Source organism: Lygodium microphyllum, chromosome 14 (genome assembly GCF_053477565.2).
Source record: "Lygodium microphyllum isolate KBCC chromosome 14, Lygodium_microphyllum_v1.1.10, whole genome shotgun sequence".
NCBI lineage: Eukaryota > Viridiplantae > Streptophyta > Polypodiopsida > Schizaeales > Lygodiaceae > Lygodium > Lygodium microphyllum.
Window position 1 is genome coordinate 25105771 of NC_141148.1, and position 27528 is coordinate 25133298.

The 27528-nt window shown below is 42.6% G+C and overlaps 1 protein-coding gene across 2 annotated transcripts in view; it reads left to right on the forward strand.

The window, feature by feature from the left end:
• The window catches only part of LOC148025425 (calmodulin-binding transcription activator 3-like), a 163365-nt gene that overhangs the window by 41357 nt on the left and 94480 nt on the right, over positions 1-27528 (forward strand). For both annotated transcript variants that reach the window (XM_087692554.1, XM_087692553.1), the window contains 4 exons: positions 7297-7385; positions 23422-23467; positions 23553-23994; positions 24107-24354. In XM_087692554.1, the coding sequence (XP_087548680.1) occupies positions 7297-7385; positions 23422-23467; positions 23553-23994; positions 24107-24354 (825 nt within the window). The remainder of the gene's footprint in view (positions 1-7296; positions 7386-23421; positions 23468-23552; positions 23995-24106; positions 24355-27528) is intronic.

A 27528-nucleotide genomic window follows, 5' to 3' on the forward strand; every position in this document is an offset into this window, starting at 1 on the left:
TCATTGTGGCAAAAAAGGGCACTACAAATGGTCAACTGAAGAAAGAGAAGGACAAAAACAAAAACAATGAAGCCAACAAGTCTGAAAATAAGGACAGCCAACCTGCCAAAAAGAGCAATGTGAAAATAGAAGAGGTTAATGTAGTCACTCATGATAATGACAGTCATGGTGATATACTTCTTACTTCTTCTTTGGATGCATACGCATTGATTGCAGATTTTGAGGATGATATGAACACTTGGATACTTGATTCGAGTGCGTCCTTTCATGTCACACCACATCATGAGTGGTTCTCTGACTACAATGGTGGTGTATGTGGTGTTGTCCACTTGGGAGATACCTTGCATGTAAAATTATAGGCATTGGCAGTGTGAAACTGGAATTTCAGCATGTGTTTGTTTTGCATAATGTGAGACATGTACCTCAGCTTAAGAAGAGCTTGATAAGCACAGGGCAACTAGATGATAAAGGTTGTCACACCAGCTTTGGGGATAGTAAATGGAAAATCTGTAAGGGCTCTCACATTGTTGCCAAGGGGTCCAAAAGTGATACCTTGTATCCTTTACATGTATCTAGTGTGCATGACCATCTAGTTGCCATAACTGAGTAGCAAAGTGTTTCTTTGTGGTATAGCCGATTGGGACACAGGAGTCAATTTGGAATGAAAGTGCTCTCTCGTTTGGGTTATTTACCGTCTTTGAGGTATGTTGATTTTGAACAGTGCGATCATTGTACTCATGGTAAACATGCTCAAACGTCACAGAAAAAATCTCTCTAAAGTCTTCATCCTTAGAGTTGGTACATTCAGATGTATGTCAAATGCTAGGATTATCTTTAGGGGGGAAGAAGTATTTCATTACCTTTGTTGATAATGCCACACGCAAAGTATGGGTTTATCCAATCCGTCACAAAGACGAGGCCTTGAATAAATTTGAAAAATTCCTGGCACTTGCTGAAAATCAGACTAGCAAGACATTAAAATGCATTCGCTCTGACAATGGTAGGGAATATGTGTCCAAAGCCTTTCAAGACTTTTGTGACAGCAAAGGGATTAAAAGGGAGCTTACTGTCCCTCTTAATTTGCTCCAAAATGGTATTGCAGAGCGTATGAATAGGACCATTCAAAACAAGGTCCATACAATGCTATCACATGCTGCTTTACCCCATGGTTTTTGGGCAGAGGTTGTTAGGACAGCCGTACACTTGATTAATCGGCCACCAACCAGATCTTTGGGGGAGGGGAGTCCCTGAAGAAGCGTGGTTGGGCAAGCCACCTTCGTATGCTCACTTGAAAGTGTTTGGATGCGAGGCATTTGTGCACATACGCAAGGAAGAATGCAACAAACTTGAGCCAAAGTCTTGTAAATATATTTTTGTAGGATATGGTGATGAAGGTGAGATGAGGTATCGATTATGGGATCTCGAGAAAAGAAAAGTAGTACGTAGCAATGATGTCATCTTCCAGGAAGACTGCATGCACAAACCACCCAAAAAAGTAGAGGAGGTCAGAAGGGTTGTATTTTGGGAGGATGTACCAATAGGACAACAAAGAATGCCTGTTAGACAGCAGCAAATACATGCTGTAAATGCCCCTAAAAATGCAGGGAATGATGTTGAAAATGATTAGCAGGATCTTGCCCATGATGTCCCACAAATTCAGCAAGAACATGTGCATCTGGAACAACCTGAACCAGCTTTACAGCATGCTGAACCTGCAAAACAACAAGCTGTGAATGCAGATTTGCAGGCTGAACAGCCAGCAAATTTTGACCACTGGGTCCGTCGGTTGACCAAAGTGCAAAAATAGCCAAATAGATTTGTTCCTGGTGTAAACTATGTGGTTGATTATGTCGTGTTAACAGATTGTGGTGAACCGTCATGCTTCTAGGAAGCAATGGACAGACAGGATAGTAAGAAATGACAAAAAGCAATGCTATCAGAAATGGAATCTCTCATGAAGAATGGCACTTGGGATTTGGTACATTTACCAAAAGGACAAAAAGTGCTACCCTGCAAATGGAATTACTAAATAAAAGTCACTTCTGGTTCTTTGCCAAAGTACAAGGCACGCTTGGTTGCTAAAGGGTACAAGCAAGAACATGGAATTGATTTTGATAAATCTTTTCTCCTGTAGTCAAAATGACTGACTACTTTGCGAACCATCTTGTGCTTGGTTGCATCTGAGGACATGGAACTCATACAGATGGATGTAAAAACCGCCTTCTTACATGGTGATTTGCATGAGGAAATCTATATGCAACAGCCTGATGGTTTTGTTGCAAAGGGAAAAGAGCACATGGTATGTAAACTCAACAAAAGTCTGTATGGGCTGAAGCAGGCACCATGCGAATGGTATCACAAATTTGATACATTCATACAATCTTAGGGATTTCATCATTCTCAAGTTGATCATTGCTTATATACCAAGAAGGCAGCAGATGGCAACCTTATTCTCTTGGTATTGTATGTGGATGACATGCTAATTGCAGACAAGGATATTCATGCCTTGGACTCCTTGAAGTAGAGTCTCCACAATAGCTTTGATATGAAAGATCTTGGTGAGACGAATCACATTCTTGGCATGTGTATACTTAGAGATAGATTAGAGGGTCTTCTTTATCTGTCACAGCAAGAGTATATTACGAAAGTTTTGCAATGTTTCAATATGGAGGGGGGGGAGGGGGAAGCTATTAGTGCAGCATTGCTTCCATATGTGAAACTTAGTGCAGATGACAGCTCTACATCAGATGATGGTAAGGTTGAAATTGCCAAGATATCTTATGCTTCAACTGTTGGTAGCTTGATGTATGCTATGGTTGCTACACGTCTTGACATTGCATTTGCGGTGGGAGTGATTAGCAGATACATGGCATATCCTGGCAAAAAGCACTGGGAAGCAGTGAAGGGTATCATGAGATACCTAAAAGGCACAACGGATTTGTGTATTTGCTTTGGTAAGCAGATGTCATCTATTGTTGGTCTCACGGATGGCGACTATGCTGGCCATCTTGAGTGCAGAAAGTCTACTTCAGGATATGTGTTCATGTTCATAGGAGGAGCAGTCTCTTGGATATCTAGGCTGCAAAAATGTGTTGCATTGTCTACTACAGAGGCAGAATATGTGGCTGTCATAGAGGTATGCAAAGAGACTTTATGGCTTTTAGGTCTGGTGAGAGAGCTTGGGATTACAGAGGTTTTTATCCTCCACTGTGACAGTCAGAGTGCTATCATGCTAGCACGGAATCCTGTCTTTCACGCAAAGACAAAGCACATACAGGTGAATTATCACTTTATCAGGGATGTACTTGATAGCAAAGGCATTGAACTTGTCAAGGTACATACAGATGATTACCCTGCAGACCTTCTTTCGAAGGGTCTTTTAGTTGAGCGGTTTGCTCATTGCCACCAGATGATGGGGGTTGGATAGTATTTGTGTCTTTTAGCTTTGTACATACATAGACTTAGCTGATTATTTCCTCTACCTTCAAGCATGTTGCCTTTAGGTGGGAGGTTGTTAGAAATAAAGGCTCACCGTACCTTTTATCATGTTCGGGTGTGAACACAACCTTCACTTGTTGTGCTTGATATACATTCAAAACCTAAAAGTGGTACACTAGTCTTTTGTACTAAACATCAAGTGTCGTGCTCACTCTTTCTCTCTACTGCTCTCAACTCTTTGTGCATTCACTTTCAGCTTAGAAAACTGTCCATCAAAAGAAATGCTTCACTTCCTTGACCATGGCATCAATACCTTTGTGTCCTGCCTATGGAGGAGCATGACTTTCGGTGATAACTCTAGGCCTTAATTGCTTTGTGACACACAGTCATCCATGCATCTTTAGAAATACATCTTTTAGCATAAAGTGTTCATGCCTTTGGCCATTGCAAAGCTGATCATAAACATTAGCAAAGTTTGAATCAGCAACATATTGCTATTTCATGGCATCCAACTTAGTGTGATAAACCATGTTGACGGCTGAAATTTTGTGGCTTACGTGACAGTGCATCAGCCACAACATTCTTTTTACCATCAATATGTACAATCTGAAAATGAAACATATAGAGAAAATTTTCCCAACTCATATGCTTCTCTAACAACTTTGTCTGCGTCAGAAAGTACCTGAAAGTTTGATGGTTTGTCTGCATTGGAAAATCAGCCCCCAACAAATAATGTTTCCACGTAGGGAGTGTATGAATTACAGCCAAGAGCTCTTTCTCATAGGCCAACAAATTCTTTTCTGCACCGTGGCGAATTTGGCTCTCATAAGCCACAACTCAACTATCTTGCATAAGAACAGCCCTAATGCTGTTACCACATGCATCACATTGAACTATGAATGACTTTCTTAGATCGGGCAACACAAGCACGGGATCTGAAGTCATCTTTTCCTTCTAATCTTTGAGGACTCCGTGAAGTCTCCTTCCTGAATAGGCTCCATCAAACTGCTGAATGAAAGTCAAAGCTTTCAGCCTATCTTGTACACCACTGAAGGACTCAAACTTCACTGCTTTTTCACCCTCATCATAGTCTTTTGCTGGCCCTTTGGGTGTCAAGTTGTCATACATTGGCTGTTGCAAAAAGGGTGCATTTGCTGAATTTACATCAAATCCAACACCAAACGGGACCAACATTCATTCCTTGAGCCCCACAAGCATTCGGGGGTGCAGATGCAGTACCAAGCATGCTACTTTGTGTCCCAAGCATCAAGCCAATGCTGCCATACATAGGGTTTTGTATATTTCCAGCCATACCCGAATACATTGGGCCTTGCACACCATGCATTGGTTGCTGCATACTTTAGGGATTTGTGCCATACATTCCTGTATGCGGTCCTTGTCCACCATAGCATGAAAAATCGTGCTTCCACCAAAATATCTTGGCTGTCCCATCATAGTATGCATGCCCGGCTGTCCAAAATCCATTGGATTGGCACTTTCGTGATGGCCTTGCATTTGCATTCCTTGCCCCGTAGGTGCCAACTGTTTTATTTCATTAGCATTTTTGGGAGCTTCAAATGAAGGGGTTGGCATTATCTTTGGTGCATCTTGTCGTCCCGAAGGTGTAGAAGACGTCTTCTTCTTCTTGCCTTTGCTGTCCTTCTTTGGGGCATTCAAAAATCGGGTAAATTGAGGATCCTTTGCCAATTCAGCAAAGAAATTTGCTGTTGTCCTCATCCAATTCTTGACCTGGGCATCAAATTCCTCTTCACTTTATTGGTCATCAGCCTCCTTATGCCTTGAAGGCCCGTGCATCTTGCCCAACAGCAACATTTTCAGCTTGCTGTCCATGGTTTGAGCCTTGTCCAAGGTTAGGCATTGCATTTTCTTCATTCCCATGTGAACGTTCATACTGAGAGGCATCATCATTGCTTGAGTCCATCTCATTGTATGAAGACATATTGTTGTAATTTTTCAGCTGAGAGTAAAAATCAGCACTAGCACAAAGCTTTGGCTTGCAATCAGGTGCCTCAAGCCCACCAAATCAAGGGATTGAGTGGTATCCCGGCAATGGAACCATGTAACCAACCTTCCTTCTCGGATAGGGTGGTAAATAGCCTGATTAAGCACTATTTACAGCAATTATCAAATTCACAAAACTGAAAAGTACACTTTATCATATAATCTTGGTTATTGGACACCCTATTGGCCCCAAAACTGGCGCCCCTTTTGGTATTTATTTAACTTAATTGAAGAAGAAGTTGATGTACAATGGGATTCTCCCAATCCCTTTCAATATTCCAACTCCCCTTGTTGTTCAAAATGACCAGCAAGTCTTTAATCCGATTTGTCCCTTGACTCGGGCAATCAATTGGCCTTCACCCGCTTTGATGGAGATAGAGAATGCCCCAAATTCAATAATTTGTTGGTCCCTCCACTTGAATAGGCTAAAAACAGCTTCAACCTTGTTGAATCCAAGTCTTGGAGCTTCCAATTTTTGGCACGCTTCCCAAGGGTGTTGCTAAACCCTAATTTCTGCTGTGCAGATTAGGGTTTGCAGTAGAGAAATCGGAAATTTCTCAGTCTCTAGTGATCTCAATGTTGCAATCTTTGGAGCAAGGTTGTTGAATGGCTGGGAGATGAGAGAGAATGCTGAGGAGAGAGAAAATTCAGACTTTCTTCACGAAGAACTGAAGAAAAATTGTCATTTACTGCTGCTGGTTGTCCTATCTCAACTGCTTGTTAATGCAAAGAACTAAAGAAAATCGGTCATTTATTGCTGGTGCCTTGTCTCAACAGCCTGTAGATGCCGTCACTTGCTGTTGATTGGTCTTCTTCTGCCCCTGGCTGCCTTAGAAGGTCCTCCAATGGCTGCAAATCAGACTAACAGAATCTCCTTCCTTTCTCTTGTAGGTTGAATACACTAAAAATGCCTCTCTCTAGCCTCTAAAGACTTTTTCACTCTTGCATGGGCATTTTTGACAAGTGACAACCTTCTCAAATGGTTTTTCCAGCATTATCCATAATTGAATATTAATTTTCAATCTTTAAATATTGAAAATTAATCTAATAATTATTCCGGTGCCCTGAAAAATAATATGACCGTTCAATAATTAAATTGGCTAGGCAACTTCCATTCTTGAGTGTCTCTGCGCCATCTTTGACAATCAGATTGGCGTTAGGTACCATTAAATGCCACTTCTCTAGTATCACCAATTGACACTTATGGCTAAATGAATGACCTAGGCCAACAACTTGCAGCAGATACCACCAAGTGCTTGTGTGGCATAACTTGTAGTAACTTTTGCCTTTGGCATCCTATGATTTCCTTGGGTCCAAGGCTTGTAAATTTACTCGAACCCTAGTTACACCTCACATCTACAAGATTTACTTAACGATGTAATTAAATATTAATCCACATTTTAAGTGAGGTTTCAAAAATACATGTCCTCATGACAGGGTCTCTGCGTGGTTTGGGGGGAGATATCAAAAAAGACATCGTGTGTTTGGTTTCTCTTATAATATAGAGAGACAAATTGTCACAATTCTACATAATAAAATGCATTCTTGATCTAATAAATGATGTAAAACTTTTTAACTAATGTTCATACCACAAGTTGAAGCATGCTGTCACAATCTATAAAGTTGGACATGCTGTACAAGAGTATGATATAAATGCAGATAAACAAATGTGCATACACACAAGTGGAAGCAAACAGTAGTTTCTATTTATCCCAATCCTTGTTTAAGGAGAAAAAAGACATCTCATGTAATGATGATCAGATTTTCTTTGCTTCAAGTGATCATTAAACGTTTTTATGGTGCTGCTAACTCACATTATGTTTTTGTGTTATCTAGGCTGACAGCAAAGATGTTTTGCATTGTTATTATGCGCATGGTGAGGATAATTCCTTTTTTCAGCGTCGAAGCTATTGGCTTTTGGACAGGTATATATTTCGTCCATATTCTGCAGGCTTGCTTGTGAAGAAAAATGATATCATCCATGCTTTGAAGGCATGTACCCTCTGTTCTGAGTGCATTCTTTTGGGGGAGAATAAAGGAGAGATGATCATTGGTTGTAAATTCATATGAGATTAAAGGTGTGTTTCACATAATCTGTCCTTATATGGCATGTTTTCCTACAGTAGGATGTTGGTATGTTGAGAGAATGCAAGTAACAGTGCCACATAGTTTGCTCACACAATGCAAGGGATATCCTTCAATACCTCTTTCTTTCTTCTGTTTGTTTGTTTGCTTGTTTTTTTTTTTCTTGGGGGGCAGAGGGGTGGTCATGGCTGGTTTTGTGCACCACATCTTTAGCAGAAGGAGGATTAAATCAGAAATCAGATTTTTTGAATCTAACAGTTTGGAATATAATACTGTTTATGCCTTTAAGTTCTGCCAATATCAAAAGCTGACTAATTGAGAGAAACTCTTTTTAATTGTTTCGTGCATAAGCTGCCGAATCTTCCCACATTACTGTGTAGTCCTTGTGTGGCGAATTATGTATACTAATTTCAGGATGGTGCACGTTTAGAGACTTTACCTTTTATGTCTAACCTGGCACATGTTGCCAACCCATGCTATCCTCTACTTCTTGAAATACCAATGTACCCATGGTTTTTTGGGAAACAACAAATGGGAACAATGGAATTTGGTTCATGGGTGAGGAGAACCTTTCCTTCCCAAATTTTTACTCTTGTTGGCATTAGATGGGTGGAAGCTTGCTCTTGGAAGCATTGGAGCATAGTGAGAAGCCTCCTGGTATTAAGGAGTGAGGAATGAGTAGCCTCTGCTTCTGCAAACCTACAAATTTTGCAAACACTGTCAAGGGATTGGGAGTTACAACCATCCTGTTTTGCTTCTATAACCCTGCAGATTTGTGGAAGCTACCAGTGTGGCAAGGGTTTGGGACCTACAACTATCCTGCTTTGTGAAACAATATAGAGTGGAGTGTGTGGCTTATTGGGCATCCCCAACGATGGGGGTACATGATCTCCCAACCAAACCTAGCGTGGGATTGTAGTGAGTTTAAACTAGTGTTAGAGTAGATTCAACCTTCTCTTTGCCCTCTCAATGCTAGGGTGGACTGTTTTCCATTGCTCCCTATTGCTTTCATGCTTGCTTGGGTAGGATGTCAGGTAAAGTTGCTTGTTTCAGTCACCTTATTTATCTTCCTTTTCTTCTCTCGTTCTTGTTAGGAGTCATGTGTCTTGTGTGGTCATCTCCTACTTGTGAGGCTTAGTTTGAGTGAGACAAGGACATTAGGAGCTCTGACATTGTATTTGCCTATTATTTTATGTGTTTTAGAAACTTTAGATGGAGGGCACATAAGTGCATTTCCTTTTGGGCACTTTTGGCTATTTTTTAGGGGTTTGACTATATTTATGGTTTTGCCACTTTTTGCCAATATATAGGTGGCATGCCCTCCCACTTTCATTATCCATCATTGATCCTTCGTGATCAGCCAACCCTCCTCATTCTCTCATCCCCTTGCTATCATCTAGCACCCACATTGATGCCTTGAGCTGCGTGTTGGGGCTTACTATTGCAGCCTTGTACCTTTAGCCATTGTAGTCACATTGTTCCTTCTCTCTGCTGCATTCTCTCTTTGTCTCCTTCTTCTCTCTATGTTCACTTTCCTCTTTCTGTTGCATGGGAGTGAGAGATTTTGAAGAGGAGCATGCTGTCCGCGATGAAACTTGCGAGGTGGTGCCATCCCTTCGTGCTGCAGATGTTTCCTTTGGAGTCAAATAGGGCAGGCTGGCCTGTTTCCAGCCCTTTACTTATTTCATACCAATAGTGTACTGCACCTTATAAAATCCCAAGGTACCATTTAGTACCGTATTTTATCGTACTGTATTGTATTGTACCTTTCATACCCGACAACCCTACAAGTGCTAGTCTTACCCTTTCTACTTGCATCCGACAAGCTGGATGGGACGAACTACCCTTCATTGTCGTGCTGTATGGAGTATCTTCTCAACAACTCTGACCTCTGGGATTTTGTTACTATCTCTATACCCCGATTTACCGTGGATTCTCATGATGGTGTGATTCCGGATTCAACAGATTTATGGATCGGCTTGAGCTCGCTCTTTTCTCCTTTTGAGTTGTATAAATTTTGTGCTCATGCATGTTAGATGTATCCACATCGCTATAGATGGTTGGAGGAGATTGGCATCTCTGTTCTGGATCCAAATATTTGAGTATCAATTATCTCTTGATTCGAAGCTACAATAGCTTTCTATTTGGAAGATTTTCCTACGGTGGGGATCACATCCATAAGATGGAGGAGCTTCGGGATGAGTTTGCATCCCTTGGTATAGACATCTTTTTAGAGGACCTAGCTGTGATACATCTCTTCATCTTCTGTCACCAACATACGATGTATTCTACACTAGTCTTCTCACTTCTCGTAGCTGGGAGACTCTTACTTAGGAGGAGCTAGTCCCATTGGTGCTTGAGCATGATGTGTGTCACAATGATCTAGATTCTTACGGAGCGCATGCACATGGTTGTGCATATGTGGCTTTATCTTCAAGAACAGGACAAGCCAAGCAGAAGAAAGGGAAGAGGAAGAGGGTGGAGTCATCTTCCAACTTTGATATAGCTTTTGTATGGAAGGGTAGAAGATATCCCATGTGTCCTCATTGTGGGAAGACCTTGCATCCCCAGGAGAAGTGTTGGAGGAAATACCCTCACCTTCATCTAAGTGTGAAGCATAGTATCTCGAAACGGCGCCCGAAACGCCGTTTCGGCAGCGTTGAAATGGACCGACCGTTTCGGTACGAGACAAAAATGGGAGACCGTTGTTTCGGGATCCTGCGGCCTGTTTCGGAGTGGTTATCCGGTGCTGGATTGCGATTCGATTTGTTCTCCTTCTCGACTTGCGCGCACGGCACAGCGCAACAGCTCTGGTCTTCTCCTCCTTGGACCTCTAGCTCCTACCTCCTCTTCCTCTTCCTCTTCCTCTTCCCTTCTTCTTCTTCTTCTTTCTTCTTCTTCTTCTTCTTCTTCTTCTTCTCCTTCTCCTTCTCCTTCTCCTTCTCCTTCTCCTTCTCCTTCTCCTTCTCCTCCTGCTCCTTTTCCTTCTCCTTCTCCTTCTCCTTCTTCCCTTCTTCCCTTCTTCGTCTTCTTCCTCTTCCTCTTCCCTTCTTCTTCTTCTTCTTTCTTCTTCTTCTTCTTCTTCTTCTTCTGCTGCTGCTCCTCCTCCTCCTCCTCCTCCTCCTCCTCCTTCTCCTCCTTTCTTGCTTCTTCTCCTTCTTTTTTTTTTCGTAAAAGGTAATTGTATTAATTACGAAAAAAAGTACAAGTTTACTTGATTACAAGATACATGATGACACTTAGCGATCATGTGAATAGGTTCCAGTACTAAGAGTTACAAAGTCATGGCAAAGACGTAGAGGAAATTGCCATATGCCAGGGACGTAAGTCCTCCCGGGAGAGTAAGTCAGAATGCTGAAGAAGATCTATCTGCCAATACAAAAGACCCTTAAGCCTAGCAATATGCCGCTGAACATTACAGGCGGAATCAAAAAGAAAAGCATTCCGAATGGTCCAGTTATGCCAACAGCCCCAATATCGAAGAAAGTGAAACACGAGCTTCATATGTGGCTGTGCCAGAGTGGGGTATTTGGGCTACACAAAGACCCAATCAAAGGGCCTTAGCGAGAAACCAACCACCGCTCGCCAAACGGCTGACAAGAACGACCATATTTTCTTAGCGATAGGGCAAGAAATAAATCGGTGACGGGCGGATTCCACACTGGTGGTGCAAAAGAAACAGTTGCCGTTGGATATTCGTCGCTTGGAAAGAGCCGAAGCAAGTGGAAGACCCCCAATCATCACCCTCCAAAGAAAGACCTTATATTTGAAGGGTGTCTTGTTCAACCACCCTTCCATCACAGTTGCCCTCCACCATGACCGGGATTTACGCAATCCCCATAGAGCATTAGCTTTAGTAACCAGCCATTGATGATCTTTAATCAGAAGATGATATACCTGGTTAGCGGAAGCTTTGCCTAAACTCAGCCGGCCTTCAAAGTCCCAATCCTGCCAAGGACAATCTGAACCAAGGGCAGGAAAGGGTTGTCTGCTCTGGAGCACTATCAAAAGCTGTTCCCATAAATGCATATATCCACGAGGGATCTTGAAAATCCTCATGGCTGTACGAAACGATATTAACACATTGCGACTGGCAAGGGTGGCATCCGCGACTGAAGTTAAGCCCAAATGTGCCATATGGTTGAATTGTGGTCGAAGCTCTTGTTTACCTTCCCATGAAAGTAACTGCGAGACTGCCAGCAATTCCGGTTGAAAAGAATTAGTAGCTAAGCGATCCTCCGCCGGATGCCACTGAGTCTTTCGGAGGACTAGTTTCTAGGAACATACGAAATGCGCAAGCAGTGACGAAGAGGAACTGGAGAACCGAGAATCGGCATTAAGAACATGCCACCAAGAACTCTAGATTTGGGTATTGCTATGCCGAAGCCCATGCTTCTCAAGGAAATAATGGGCTATAACGACCGACGGATGATGATTTGAGCACATGGCGCGAAAAAGAGACCAACGGAGGGCCAGCATGTGAGTTTGGGCATCCAAAATAGCTTCTCCACCCATGCGTTTGGGGGTGCACGCATGCGACCAAGAAATCCAGGAAATGCCTGCATGCAAGGAATCCTTCTTCCATAACATAAAACAAATAGACTGAGTCAGAGCATTCAGAGTAGTAGTACTCCAGGGCAGCAAGGGCAAGAAATATGTGAGTATTGGCAACATAATTGTCTGGGCTACTTTGAGGCGAACATGGAATGGCTAAGCTTGAGACTTCCAATACAGGAACTTAGCCGTCAGTTTCTGAGAAATCCACTGTAAAAGCTGCTTTGGGGGAACATCAACACCCAAGGGGTAGCCAAGATGCCTGACAATGGAGCCACGAGGCACAACGATACCCTGCCAGTTCAATGACTGCAAATCCGACTCCGTGCAGGTGAGAATGGCTGATTTCAACGCATTGATGCGAAGACCGGAAGCCTGACCAAAGAGAGTCTAAACATCCAATGCTTTGCGAAGGTTATCCTTGTCTGCACGCAGAATCATAAAGCTGTCATCAGCCAAGGATTGACTAATGAAATGCTGTCCAGAGGGAAGCGACAATCCAGCCAACTGAGTGGAAGCTGCCATATGAGATAACATCGAAAGAACTGGATGAGTCGCAAGGGCAAAGAAGAGAGGGCTCAAAGGGCACCCCTGTCTGACAGAGCGGGCAATGACAAATGGCTCGGTAACGCCTCCATTCAACATGACTCGCGAAGACGCCGCTGCACTAATGATGTAGATCAGTCGAGACATCCGATCACCAAAGCCCATAGCAGACATAAGCTCTACAACAAAAGACTAGTCCAGATAGTCGAAAGCCTTTTCTAGGTCCAATTGAATCAGTACGACCTCCTGATTAGAACGCCTTGCATAATTAATCACCAGTTGCGCATTTAATACATTGTGCAGAATGTTTCGGCCCTTAATGAAACCATATTGAAGAGGACGCAGAATGGCAGGGAGATGCTTGTGGAGCCGATTCGCCATTACTTTGGAAAAGATTTTGTACATACAGCCCATTAAAGAAATTGGGCGCCAATGTTTCAACATAGACGGCGAAGGAACCTTTGGAAGTAGTTTAATAAGTCCTTTCCATGAGGAAGGCATAATCCCCGTTTCCCACAGCTGCTGAAACAAAGCCGTGAATGGTTTTGCCAATTGGGTAGCAAAAACCTCAAAGAACTCATTGGTGAGACCATCCCAGCCAGGACTTTTGTCCTTGGGCAAGTGTAACAAAACATCCATAACCTCCGCCTTACAAATATCTGACTCCATAGTAGCTTGCATGTCCTGCGGAACGTGATTGCGGACCAGGTCATAAAAAACTGAACGGGCCTGAGTAGTTTGGGCTGAAGGTGGAGAAGTGGAACCAAGAAGGTCGATGAAATAATTCCTACATATATGCACAATAGGCTGCGGATCAAGGACCAGGTGGCCTTCTGCATCCAGGAGTCTAGTCATATTCTCTCTAGCAAGAGAGGCATGGAGGGCTCGAAAGAACTTATGAGTCTAACACGCATTATCTTGCAAAGTCTCCGTTAGATGCTACAATTTGGCCTGCTGATACGATTTCAACTGAAACTCTTGAATAAGATGAGCCACACGCATTGCCAGTGCTAGTAGAAATGCATCATCTGGAGTGTCCACCAGCAGAGAATGAACCAAAGCCAGCAAGTCCTCCGCTGCTTGCCGACGCTGTCGACAAAGAGAGGCATGATGGATTCCATACTGTCGAGCAACCCGCTGCACATTAGAGAGCAATCGTTCAAACGAAGCAGTGCCCTGAGAGGAGAAGTCCATTAAGAATCTATCAATCAATTGCTGCATATAACCCTGAAAGATTGCATGCTTCAAATAAGACGAGTTAAAACGCAAAGGGAGCCTCTCCAGAAATTGCTTAAAAGGTGCAATGGGTTGTGCGAGCATCTCAAGCTGTAGAGGAAAATGGTCCGACAAGGCATATTACTGCAACACTTTCATTTCAAGCATCTCAGGGAGGAAATCATCATTCTGCATGATGTATATGCGGTCCAGCCGTGACCATGTTGTTGCATACCGAGCGGAATGGAAAGTAAACCCTGTAGAAGACGGGTGCAGCCAGGACCAGAGATCTTGCTTAAGAACAGAGCTTCTTCTCCTTCTCCTTCTCCTTCTTCTTCTACTTCTTCTTCTGCTTCTTCTTCTTCTCCTCCTCCTCCTTTAATCTTTCTTCTCCTTCTTCTTCTTTTTCTTTCTTGCTTCTTCTCCTTCTCCTTCTCCTTCTTCTTTTGCTTCTTCTTCTGCTTCTTCTTCTTCTCCTCCTCCTCCTTTAATCTTTCTTCTTCTTCTTCTTTCTTATTCTCCTTCTTATTTTTCTTCTCCTCCTCCTTTAATCCATTATCTAGGTCCTAAAGGCTAATCATATCATGGCGCCAGATCCATATTGAAGGCACGCCACTCCAATCAAGGGAGACGAGGGCTCCGGCAGATCAAAGAAGTGGCGTTGCAACTATTGTGGATTGGAGAAATCGGGGAGTGTAATGCACGTAAAGGACCACTTGATATGCGTTTCCAACAAAGATATCGGGCCTTGCGTAAATGTGCCAGCAGAAGTATCAGTAAGTTTCCATCTTTCGCGTCGAAAGCGTATACGTATTGAGCTAGAAGAGGATGAATCAACACCACATCGGGCTAATGAAGCACAAGTGAGGCAAAGAGAGGCTAGTGGGTCTAGTGGCATTAGCCAAATTGGAGGTGCTAGTGGCCCATAAGAAAGAAGTGCATCCATATCCATATCCATATTGGGTCAAAGTGCAAAAAGAACCCTATTGCCATCTTCTAGTGGTGGTGGGCAAAAGGGCTCCTTGCATGGTGCAAGTGTCCATGTAGGACTTCAGAGGTAGGCAATTTTGGAGGCAACTAGGGAACTCACATGCTTATTTATTTGGTGTGCTATCCCTTTCAATGTGGCTACTACACATCAATGGAAGATGATAATCAGAGCAGTAAGCCGCATAGGGTGTGAGTGGGAAGGTCCATCCGCAAATGCGTTATGCACACGAGAGTTTTGAAAGGAGAAAGCATGTATAGCGGCTCAATTGGAGCCCTTGAAGGAGACATGGGTTAAATATGGATGCACAATATTATGCGATGGATAGCCAGATATGTGTAGAAGAAATATTTACAATGTTTTAGTGTCTTCATGTTAAGGCACCATGTTTATTAAGGCCATCGATGCCTTTGCCTCAGGTCTTACCATCACAGGAGCTTTCATTTGGGAGTACATGCGACAAGTCATCATGGACATACGAGTTCAAAATGTGGTGCAAGTGGTGACAGATAATGGAAGCAATTGTGTGTCTATGGGACGTATGCTTGAGGAGGAGTTTCCTAGCATAGTATAGACTCCATGTGAGTGAGAGAGAGTCTCCAAAGGCTCTTGCTTTTAGGCGCAATAGTTTAAATAAGAGTTGCTGGGTTGAGACAGAGGCATTGGTGAAAAGTCTCACTCCTATTTACATTGTATTGCACATCACTGATATGGAGGGGAGTACTTTGGGGCTTCCATATGAGTATATGGATAAAATTGGAGAGGCCTTGCTTCGCAACAGCTTTTTGCCCCAAGACAAGTAAGTTTTTGTTTAACTTTTACACATGTAATTATTTGATATTAACGATTCCTTGATGATTGATCATTATTTTAACTTCTAAGTTTTTAACTTATTTTATCTATAGGGTTGATGAGATTTATGTAGTATGGAATGCATGATGGGATTGGTTTCATAAACCGATCCATGTTGTCGCACATATCTTGCATGCCCTTTGGCGTAGCGAGGAGCAATGCACTAGTGAGGAGTTAGAGGAGAGCTTCATGGAGTACATGAGGCGCCTCACAGGGGATGATATAGATATGATAAGAAGAGTAGAGGATGACTTGATGGCATTCCGCAATCATTCTCTTCATTTTGGCCGACTCACAGCTAGGCTTTGAGAGACATAGCTTCAGCCTGTCTCTTGGTGGGAGAAACACAGTAATTGTGCTCCTACTTTGGTATGTTACTGGTGACTTTTATATTTTGAATCTTGATTATCTAATGCATTATACAACCTAGGTAACAAGTTCTGTAATCTATTGCCCACTCAAATGTTAATTTTGCGGCATGCATATTAGCAATTGTCAATTACTTAACCTCAGTTCCTTAAATTTGAATAGAAATGCATTGCCATTCGGGTCCTCTTGCAAGATTGTAGTTCAGGGCCTGCTAAGAGAAACTGGAGCACATGGGTCCTCTTTCACATCAAAAAGAGAAACAAGCTGACAACTGCCTAGCTGAAGCATTTAGTGTTTTGCCATTGCAATGTCCAGCTTCTTGAGAGGACCAATGTGTCCCCTGAGCCTTCACATGTAAATTGGTAATGATTAGTATTATGTATAATTAACTTTTTAATCTTGAGTCCTTGATGCTTGACATTACTAATTTTCTTGGATCGTTCACCTTTACAGGTGAATGCTGACAAGATTGATATAAAGAAGGTGCGTGACATTCCGTAGATACCACAGGAGGAGTGGGATATCTACTCCATGCTCTATGAGGAGCTATTGGCACCGGTGCATGAGACTCGTGCAGAGAGGAGGGTTAGAGTGAGGGCCACACGTGGTCGTGTATCATAGGCAGAGTCAGATCCAGAGTTTGAGGATGAGGCTGAGGCTACTTCATCAACTTCTTGATCAAGGTCCTTGGAGTCCGACGAGGAGATGGTGCATAGATCCTCAAGGTCCGGATGAGTCATGAGTCATAGGAGTCAGTTTAGCAGTGCGGAGTCCAGACTAGAGTTGCCAGTTGTTCATTGATGTTGATACTTATAGCCTCACTGGACTTTGGAGTTTTGATAGATTATTCATATGACATAGTTACTATCATTGTATCTTGACTCCACTTATTATGCATCTTGATTCTTGTTCCATTGTTCTTGATGTCAGTCTTCACTGCTCTTTAGATCATAGATTATTCATGAGTCATAAACTCTAATTCATTTTGTTGCCTTAAGTTTTGAAAATTTAGTGTTAATTGTGTTAAGCTATCTTAAGTTTCAACCATTGAGTCCTCAGTCTTGACTCCTCAATCTTCACTCGTGAGTTGTGACTCGTGAAATGTGTAATGAATAATGATTTCAATCATATGACATAAAGACTCAAAGTTTTGTATGAAATTTGGATACATGTTGTTGTTGTAGGCATTGATATATTTACATACCCACATATTATTGTATTTTTTTTAATGTACAATCCGAAACACCGTTTCCTCGTTTCCAAAATTTGGCTGAAACTCAGAAACTCAGGTTTTTCCCGTTTTCGTTTTCCCTGTTTCCGAAACTTTCCCATACTATGGTGTGAAGGGTGGATCTACATTGGCATCTTTATCTACCTCTGCTTCGTCACCTGCTATTACCATTGAGTTAGTGTTTCTATAGATTTATCAAGTGGAGGAGGCTTTGGGACCCACTATTACCAATGAGTCAATGTTTCTATACATTTATCAGGTGGAGAAGCCTTTTTCGGTTGTCTTGTCTTCTAAGCAGTCTTGGCTCATTGGCAGTGGTGTGTGGAGTCATATGACTCATCACTCCCTGAGGTGGTTTGCTATAGGATCTCCATACGTCAGAGAGTATGGTCATTGCTGGTGACATCTCTTTGATGCCTATTAGTGGTGTTGGCACCTTGCCTCTATTTTTTGACTGTCCATCGAGCTCTATCCTACATGTTCCGGATTTGGGCTTCTATCTCCTCTTAGTTTATGGCCTTCCTAGTCTTGGGACCTGTGATGTCTTCACCAAGCCAGTTGTCTTTGTTTAGGATCCTTCTACAGGAACCACTCTTGTGACAGGTTGGCAAGAGGGGGCTATCTATGCTCCATTCCCTTTTCCTTCGGTAGGGCCCTTTGAGGCAGCTTTCTATAGCTGCACCTGTTCCCGATTATGCACCATTTCTCCCATAGGTTCCATCCCATCCCCTACCATCTCCTTTGGTGGTTCTCTCGTACCTCCCATCCCTTTTAGAGGGGGATGATATTGGTGATACATCTGTGGGTTTCTTGGCCCTTTGTGTTTTAGAGGGGGCTTCCCATGATCGTGAGGAGTTTCTTCAGGGTTTCCACTGTACTTTGGGTCTTTCTTTTATGCGGCAACCTCTTTTCTTTGTCATTAAGTCACCATCCCTTGCCGCTTGGCCCTTGGTCCCTGTTGTTTCTATGCAGCTTATGGCGCCTTTGATATTTCCTCACTTTCGTCTCATAGTTGGGTTAGAGGCTTGGCTCACCCATTCCCAACTAGAGTTTTTTGGAGTGATCTGTTTGAGGCCTCTCCGTTTCCTTTGCCCTTTGGTGGCCTTCTGTTTGATTAGATTTTTACATGGAGAGGGGATCTTGCTCCATGGTTTGCATTCTTCATCGATGACGGACTTTCTTGGCATTGGCATTCTTTGTGCCACCTTCGGATCCGCATCTCCTTTGGCCCTCTACTGAATCCAAGATTTGAGAGAAGGTGTTAGTAATCATGTGTGTCTTGTGTGGTCATCTCTTGTCTATGAGCCTCAGTTTGAGTCAGTCAAGGACATTAGGAGCTCTAACATTGTATTTGTTTGTTATTTTGTGTGTTTTAGACACTTTAGATGGAGGGAACATTAGTGCATTTCTTTTTAGGCACTTTTGGCCATTTTTTAGGGGTTTGAGCATGTTTAGGTTTTGCCACTTTTTGCCTATATATATGCTGGGAATAAGGATTTAGTGTAAAAATAACATTGATGTTATGCCATGTCACACTGACATTGGTATAAAAGGAGAGGACATGTAATTTCTCATTATCTTGTGACAATTAATACAATTACTGTCCTTCTCTCCCATCTTGCTCACAACTTCTATGGCTTCTCTCTCTTTCTTGTCTTTTTCACTCCAATTCTAGTCTTTCTCTCTCTCTTCTGCAGTCTTCTCTCTCCTCTTTCTCTCTCTCTAGTTCTCTCTGTGACACTCTATCTCAAAGATCCATTTGTGAATAAATGGCTAGCTTGCTATAACAAACTTTTGCTTGATCAATGATTTCATGCTAATTATAATTTACATGAGTTGTAGTTTACACGATAGAGATGGCATTAAGAAACATCCAAGGATCATGGTCATAATCAACATGCACTTTAATAGTGGGGATACCTAAACCCACTTTCATTATCCATAATTGATTCTTCATGATCAGCCAGCCTTCCTCATTCTCTCATCCCCCTTCTACCATTTGGCGCCCACACTAACGCATTGAGCTATGTGTTTGGGATGATTGTTGCAGCCTTGTACCTTCAGCCATTGCAGTCACATTGTTCCTTCTCTCTCTAGCATTCTCTCTTTGTCTCCTTTTTTTCTCCGTGTTCACTTTCCTCTTTCCGTTGTGTGCACTCACAATTCTATGCTACAGGCCGGACACATCTGCAACGTTGTGCTTGTGTGGTATGTGGTGTTTTGCATTCTAAAACTTCTGGTAATTCTTGCCAGATGGAATTCAGCATTTGAAGGTTTAAGGTCTGGAGGCATTGTAGACCTGTGGGTTTGACAGATTGGTCCATTTTTGTTTACAATTATTTTGGTGAAACGTTGTAACTTGTATGGATTGGAAGAATCTCTAGATTGTACCCAAACCATCAATGCATCAAGCTTCCTTTGCTTTGAGTTTTCAGGCATTAGCCTGGGCACAAACTTATGGAATGTGAGTGGGCATCAATTCTGTGGTGAACCTTATAACTTGATCTTCTCCATCTGTTAGTTTTGAATCTATGGAAGATGCCTCAGAATCCCTGCCTTCTATATGTTGCGAGCTGCAAAAGGAACCTCATCTAAAACAGGCATAAATGGAGGTGGTCATTTTGTTATTGAATGGGTTGCCATTCATTGGGACCTTGATTCCACCAAGGATCTCATGTCTCACTATATGTGCCTAAGAGGGGCTTCTGTTCGAGACTCGGACATGGGAAGTCTGTATTCTTGGGCTGTGATATAGGTTGTTCCCTCACTTTGAATGGTGATGCTGATGTTGATGTTTCACATTCAAATCACCTGTAGTTCAAATCTTCTTTCTTCCAAATGCCTGCTACAAATGTATGGAGTTGGGATACCTACAAGAGGCGATGTCATTGCAGTTATGGAATAGAACAAAAATTGAATGGTCACTTTGCAGCAGCCTTTATCGGTCATTTTGTCTGTGCCTAAGGCAACAAGTAGAAACAAGAATTGATGGAATGGCAAAGGCAGAGGAGGAGGAGGTTCGCATGATTTCCCTTCAACCCTTTTCACCCTTTATCACCACTAAGACAATCACCACAGACTTGCAGGAAACTTTTTTCAGTTCAGTCTTATTTAGACAGTGACAGTTGGGGACCAACACTTCCAAATGGTTGCTGATTGTGGTGGTCAAGCAATGATAGGTGCTTCTGCTTTAGAGCAAGTTTTATTTCAGTCACAGTTAGCAACAAATGTGGATTAGCACTTGGAGATGCACACTTTGACTAATGGACACGATCTGAAATTTTTCCATTATGAGGAGCACTATATTCAGGGACCCCTGCCGTACAACCACTACATGATTTGGTGTGACTATGGATCGGAGTGAAAATGAAAGAACAGTCTCAAGTGGGTGGTTTTTACAAATACTATTCCTTATGTGTTAGAAGTTAACAAAGTTACAAGCTCAGGTTCTCTTCTTCCTCCCTCCAACTTGACGTTCTTTAATCTTAGGGGCCTCTCTGTTGAATTCCTAACAACCGTCATCATCAGCAGTATTGCCCACGGACTTCTGAGAGAGCTATTTTGAAAACTCTCAAAGAAACACAGCAGCTTGATATTGTGTTTGTTTCGTGGCGTGCATCATAACATGGGCTTGGTTAAGAGACATGCACCAAGGATGCAAAGAGGTTGCAGAGTTTCATCTTTCTTAGCAAGGGCTTTTATTATGCTCAATGCCCTTTGATTGTGGTTGTTTATTAGTTGGTTGCTACAGTTGTTGTATGGGGCCATGGCTTCTGAAACCGGTCTATGACTCACATAAAGCGATAGTTCCTTCAATTAACACCTGGTTTTTCCACACACACACACACAAACAATGACCTCACTCCCTCGCTCAACACCAGATTGGTCCTGAAGTTGGGCGCCTCTCTCGGTATTTCTTTATCAATTAAAAGATGGAAAGTTACAAAAATGAAATGTTCCAAAATACATAACTTGTGAACAGTTGGTTTTCATCTTTTGTGAGTAAATCCCAGCTGCATAGGGACAGTACAACATGACCAGAACAACATTACTTTTAGGAAAGCATTTTCCGTAACCATAACTCAATGATTTATGTGTAGAATTGTAGTTTGTAGATCTCTGAATTCACTGTTCTTACTGTCCAGCATGTCCAGAACATCCCTTTTAGAAAGGCATTTTCTGTGACCAAAACTCAATGATTCATGTGCAGAATTGCAGTTTGCAGATCTTTGAATTCACTGTTCTTACTGTCTAGCATGTCCAGCATTTTCTGTGACCAATACTCAATGATTCATGTGTAGAATTGCAGCCTGCAGATCTCTGAATTCACTGTTCTTATTGTCCAACATGTCCAGCATTAAAACAGTCCCACAAACAACACTAAATCAGAGTTGAAAAACCTTGTTCTTGTGTGGCATGGTCATTACTTCCTTTAGTTCCTACATTGGAGAAGCCAACAGCTGCTCTTGAACTTGGACAATGAGGCTTTTGCCTTAGTAGAAGTGCAAAGAAAACACAGAACAATACCTTCGATGGAATCAGCCCATCATGCAAAGCATTTCCTCTGAGAGTAGAGAGAGAGTTGATTAGAGGGAGCAAGCTCTACCTCCGTACATGAGTCAGAGACGAAGAAGTACTCTCCATGGCTGATGAAATTGCAGCAATGCCCTGAGCTCCTCAAAACTTCATTCTCAGATCTGCCCCTTATGTGTATTACGTTTTTTTTTTTAATGCTCTCTCTCTCTTTTGGGAATTTGTGCCACATGGCATACATGTAACAATTTTCCTGTTTAAAACTTCTGGTCTAAAATTCTTCATGATCAGTGCAAAATTTGACCTCGGCACAGACCAAAGAATTAATCCTCGTGCAAAAATGAAGATAATGACGTGAACAAATTCTGGGGTCCAAAAATAGTAACTCCCTAAATTTTAGGGATGGTGACCCTTGCATTCCTCAATTTGTTCTGAGCAACTTTTATCATTGCAACCATATCAAAAAGTGTAATGTGGCACAGTTACAGTGACTTTTATTCCGTGAGCATTCTCACATGTGCATCTTCTATCTTGGCCAGGCTCATTGTCCTGCACCATCTCCAGTGGCTAAGCACACAGCCCCAAACCATTGGCATTTTATTCTTCAGTGCCCATTCAATATGGAACCAGTCCTAAGGCTCAGACAAACCATTAGTCCAATTTGTCCCAATGGATGCCTCTTCTGGCCATGCAAAGATCCCGGCTTATTCCAAGAGAACTCTGGGGGTAAAAAGCAACAGCAACTAAAGAAAAGAAAAATAAAACATTTATATAAGTAAATAAGGAAAGCAACTGCAAAAAGTATCACCACCTTGTGACAACTTCTTTGCTCATGTACAACCTTGAGCATTGTGTTTTGATGAAGGGGCAAAATTCACGCTTTACTACTTAGTATGGGCCAACTTGAGGGTGTTGCTAGTTCAAATCATTGCGTTTGTTCACTCCATTGCAGGACTCCTAGGTCGGATACTGAATGTTCGTAAAAAAGCATATCTTACCATAGCTAGACATATCAACTTTGTGTTTTGTTGAGGGCGAACACACGAGTGTTGGCTTTCCTCGATGTCTGTTTGGATGTTTGGTGCCTCTACTGTAGACTGGTCTCTTTACATGCATCAAACCATAATTTCCCACAGACTAATGTAAGTACTACATTAAAAGGTCTATACCTGTGTGTTTTATTGAGGGGGTGTCTTGGAAGGGGACTGATATTTCAATAATGCCAATAATCACATATTTGATCTTGTAGACCTTCCTATAAACAATCATAGGGCATAGCGAATCCCAGGCTTTACTTTTAAGTTCACTAGATTCATTAACTTCATATTTTTATCCCTTTTGGGGGTCGTTGACAGTAATATAAAGTATGAAGTATGATAAAAGTAGGGTATGTGTGGTGGTTTTTCTCGATTTTTGTGTGTGTGTGTGTGTGTGTGTGTGGAGGATTGTTTTGTTAGTACTATGCCTTGCCAATTTGAGTAAAAGAAGTTGATTCAATTTGCATGCTGATTTTTTGTCATTCATTATCATTGAAAATTTTTAAACCCAGAAAATCCATTTTGATTAGTCTGTGGAACGTCTTCTTCAGGGAATTTGAGCACATTGTTCTGGTGCATTATCGTGAAGTTACTGAGGTCTCTCTTTCTCTACATCTTTCTGTCAGTGTTTTTATAGTGGAAAAATATTTTTGTTCCCTGAGGTGATCTTTAACATAATCAGGGTAGCAATCAGCGGACCTTTGATGTTTCTGCAAGGAGGCTAGAGGCAGGAGATGTGCACGGTCAGAGCGATGTTTATAGACCAGTAATTTATGATTCATCTCATGGTTCTCTTTCAAGTCCATCTGAATTTCGAAGCACGAGTTTTGATTCTCAGCAAGGCTTTGATGAAAGTCCTGCAGATGAATGGGCAGATTCTCGGGTGGGAACAGGGCAACCTTTGCAACAGCTTCAAGCCACATTTTATAAAAACTTGAATGTGGAGCTGGATGTAGGTCCACTAAATGATGGTTCCTCAGAAAGTAATCAATGTGCGTCTCCTTCCAGAGCCTCTGCTCAAGATGCTGCCAATAAATTTAAGTATTTGTATGACTCCAGGCCATCAAGTGCAGTACCATTCTCTGGGCCTCAGCTGGAGGGTGGTGTACAGTTTCCTTTAAGAGGTTAAATGATAAACATCATTTGAGATTTCCGCATTGTCTGTCTGACCAAATGCTCAGTGTAATGTGATTTTTGAAGTTCCCTGGAATATTAAAAGCAAAACTTTTTGCACAGATTCTCTGGATCCAGCAAGTTGGCCATCATATCTAGCAAGTTCTCAAGACCCTGTTTGGCAATCAGCAGGTGCACCGAGTGGACCTGATTCAGAAAACTTGATATTGAATAGAGGAACTGCACTTTCAGAGAGAGGAGGAGTAATTAATGACCTGAATGCATTGGGAGATCAATCATTCACGACCCTTGGAGGAACATCTCAAGGTTTTCTAGCACAGCAGGAATCTATTAGGCAAGCTTTTGATGAGGTATTTTTTAAGCATCAAGTTATGGGCATAGGAATATTTGTTTTGCAAAGGGGAAAGCACTCACAATGTTTGCTAGATGGTTTATTTCTTCTTTCTTTTAGTTTCTGGTTCCCATCCTTTTTTCCTGATCTCCTTCCACAACCATACCTTGAGCAGGTTAATATAGTATTTTCATGAGATTAGAATTGTGAAAGACAAAGCTCGGTGTGAGTTGCCTATATGAGATCTGTTGGTGAAAAGTACCAGCCTAATTCATGGTGAGAAACATGCCATGTGTTCCATCAGCAAGAGAAGCATGATGGTAATTGGCCACATAAATATATGTGTTTTATAATATTCCTGATGTGTGATGGGATCTGCCCAAATAAAATGTAGTGTACAATCAGAGATACACATGATAAAAGCTAGTTATTGAGTTATCTATATCCATTCTTTCATTGTAGGTCTCCACATCGGGCTACACACTTCGAGGATCTTGTATGAAAACACCATTTGAATCAATAATGGAAGCAAGGACAAACCTACAAAATATCAAAGATCGAAAGATTGCATTCAAATTTCAAAAACAAAATGGAAAATATAAATTCCATAACAACTAGAAGCAGAGAGAAAATAAAAAACATCAAATGTCAAATATCTATCTCATCTAGAATTTCTTCCTCTTTGTCATCCTCATTGATCTCATTTTCTTGAATCTCTTTGTTAGCATCCTCCTCTTCATTTGCAGCTTCTTGCATAGAACCTAGATTCCTTTCATATTTATGAAATTCAATGTATAAGTTAGGAGCATACTTAAGACTTCATCTTTGGTAGCAAACATAGGCTTCCATTAACAAAAACTAAATCATTAGGCTTCTATGTGCCTAACTTGTTTCTCTTCTTTGTGACTTCCTCTTGCAAAAGTTTCTCATGTAAAGTATCATAGGTAGGAGGTTCATAAGATGGACCAAACTATGCAATTTCACAAACCATGTCCTTCAAGAAAGGAGATCTTGCCACATTGAATGGAATTGTGTATGAGTAGAAGAATCATGCATCAGCTGTTTTCTTGAGTACCAGGACGATTGGTAATACCCAGTCTGTATGCTCGATTTTGTAGATGAATCTTGCTTTTAGTAACTTTTCAATCTTTTTCCTAACGTGATGGGCATATACATATCGAGGATTCATTGGATAGTGTCATTGCTTAAGAAGCTTGGTGTTGCTTGCGGTGGAATACCCTTAAGGTCAGAATAGTGCCAGGCAAAAACATCGTGATATTTTCTCACAAAGTTAAGCAGTTGTTTTTCATCTCCAAACTGAGGTCCTCAGTAATGTAAACATGCTTAAGGGATTCCCCAAGCACTGCAATGTTTACTTCTTTGACCTTTGCCGGTCTCTCAATCTACTTGAGCTTTCCTTTGTGGATGCCATGCCGTGAACAAATTACTTTGTGTTCCTTGAGGTTTGTATGATGTACCTTGCAAGTCGCTACTTGTGCCCGTTGTACGAAAAGTGGTGAATTGATTGGCTTTACTCTCATCGGTTTGATTGATGCTAGTAGCAGTCATAGTTGAAGTCATTGATGCTCGGATGACATGAGTGTTGTTTGGGAGTCTAGTTTTTGGGTACATCTTTGCATCCCTAGCCATATGAGTACGATCCTCTATTGGTATTTTGGTTGCAACCTTTGATACCACTCCTAGGGACTTTAAGGAGATGTACCTTCATTAGATCAACACATCCACCTCATTTGATGAACAAAAGCAACACTCAAAACACCTTGCTCCACCCACCTTGCTATTGTATGACTCCATTACACTAACTTGTTGCCACTAATAGTCGACTTGGGTCATTTCTTTCTCTTTTGGCGTTTCATTAAGTTGGGCTTCTTGGTTTGAGGCCTCATTATTAGGTAAGAAGAAGGGAAAAAATTCTCTCTCTCTCTCTCTCTCTCTCTCTCTCTCTCTCTCTCTCTCTCTCGCGATGGATCGTCGGCTGCCTGAGCCCCCGTCGCCTGAGCCCCCGTCGTCTGCCTGAGCCCCCGTCGTCTGTGCCCCCGTCGCCTGAGCCCCTTGGCCCCCGTCGCCTGGGCCCCCGTCATCTGTCTGAGCCCCCGTCGTCTGCGCCCCCGTCGCCTGAGCCCCCGTCGTCTGCCCGCGTTACGCCAGTCGCCGTCGGCCTCTGCTCGTCTGCGTCCGCAAGTACGCGTCTTCGCCTGGATACCTCTGCGCGTGCCCGTGAGCGAGACAGAGCTCGACAGAGAGGAGTCGAGAGAGCGAGCGAGTACAGTCCCTTCGTCAGTTGTCCCGTCCGCCGTCTGCTCTACGTCTGCTGCCCGCGGGTGCCTACCCTCTGCATCTTGCTGTGCCGCGACAGAGAAAGGGAGCCCTAACCTGGCAGCACGTGACTGCAACCCTGCACAGCTCCGAGATCTGATCTGCTCCTGTACAGAGAGAGAGAGCGAGAGGGAGAGAGAGAGAGAGAAGAGAGAGAGAGAGAGAGAGAGAGAGAGAGAGAGAGAGAGAGAGAGAGAGAGAGAGAGAGAGAGAGAGAGAGAGAGAGCCCTCCGGGACTTGCACAGAGAGAGAAAGAGAGAGAGTGAGGGAGCGAGCGAAAGCGAGAAGACAGCAGTATGGCTGGCCTGGATATGGATTTTCTCGACCGGACGGTGGCAGCCCTTGGCCCTGATTCCGATATAGAGGAGCCGGAGGATATGGTGCCATGCACGGAGGAGCCGCCTCCGGGTTCTGAACTGCCACCTGCAGGCAAACGCTCCAAGCATACTTCAGACGAGCCAATGGGTCCTCAGGACCGTTCCTATGCACAGGTTGCCTCTGAACCTGTGGATTCGCAGGAAATTGACTGGGAACATCTGCTGGACTTTGCCAATACTCTGCTTGGCGATTATGTCCAGCATAATAATGAAACTTTCTCTGCTGCGGCTGCGGATGATGTGCTGGAAGCCACGGTGGACCCAAAATCAGTCTTGCGGTCCTTCTCGGTGTTTTATGACCGTGCAGTTATACTTTTTTTCACCGGCAGGATCCCAGTGCTCTCATATATTCGCCAATGGATGCACCATTTATTGCAAGGGGAGTGTGTTGAGGAGATCTTCCTTGGACCTCGCGGCTTTTATGAGGTGCTGTTGAAATCGGAATCGCATCGAGCTGAGCTCCTGTCCAAGTTGCCACT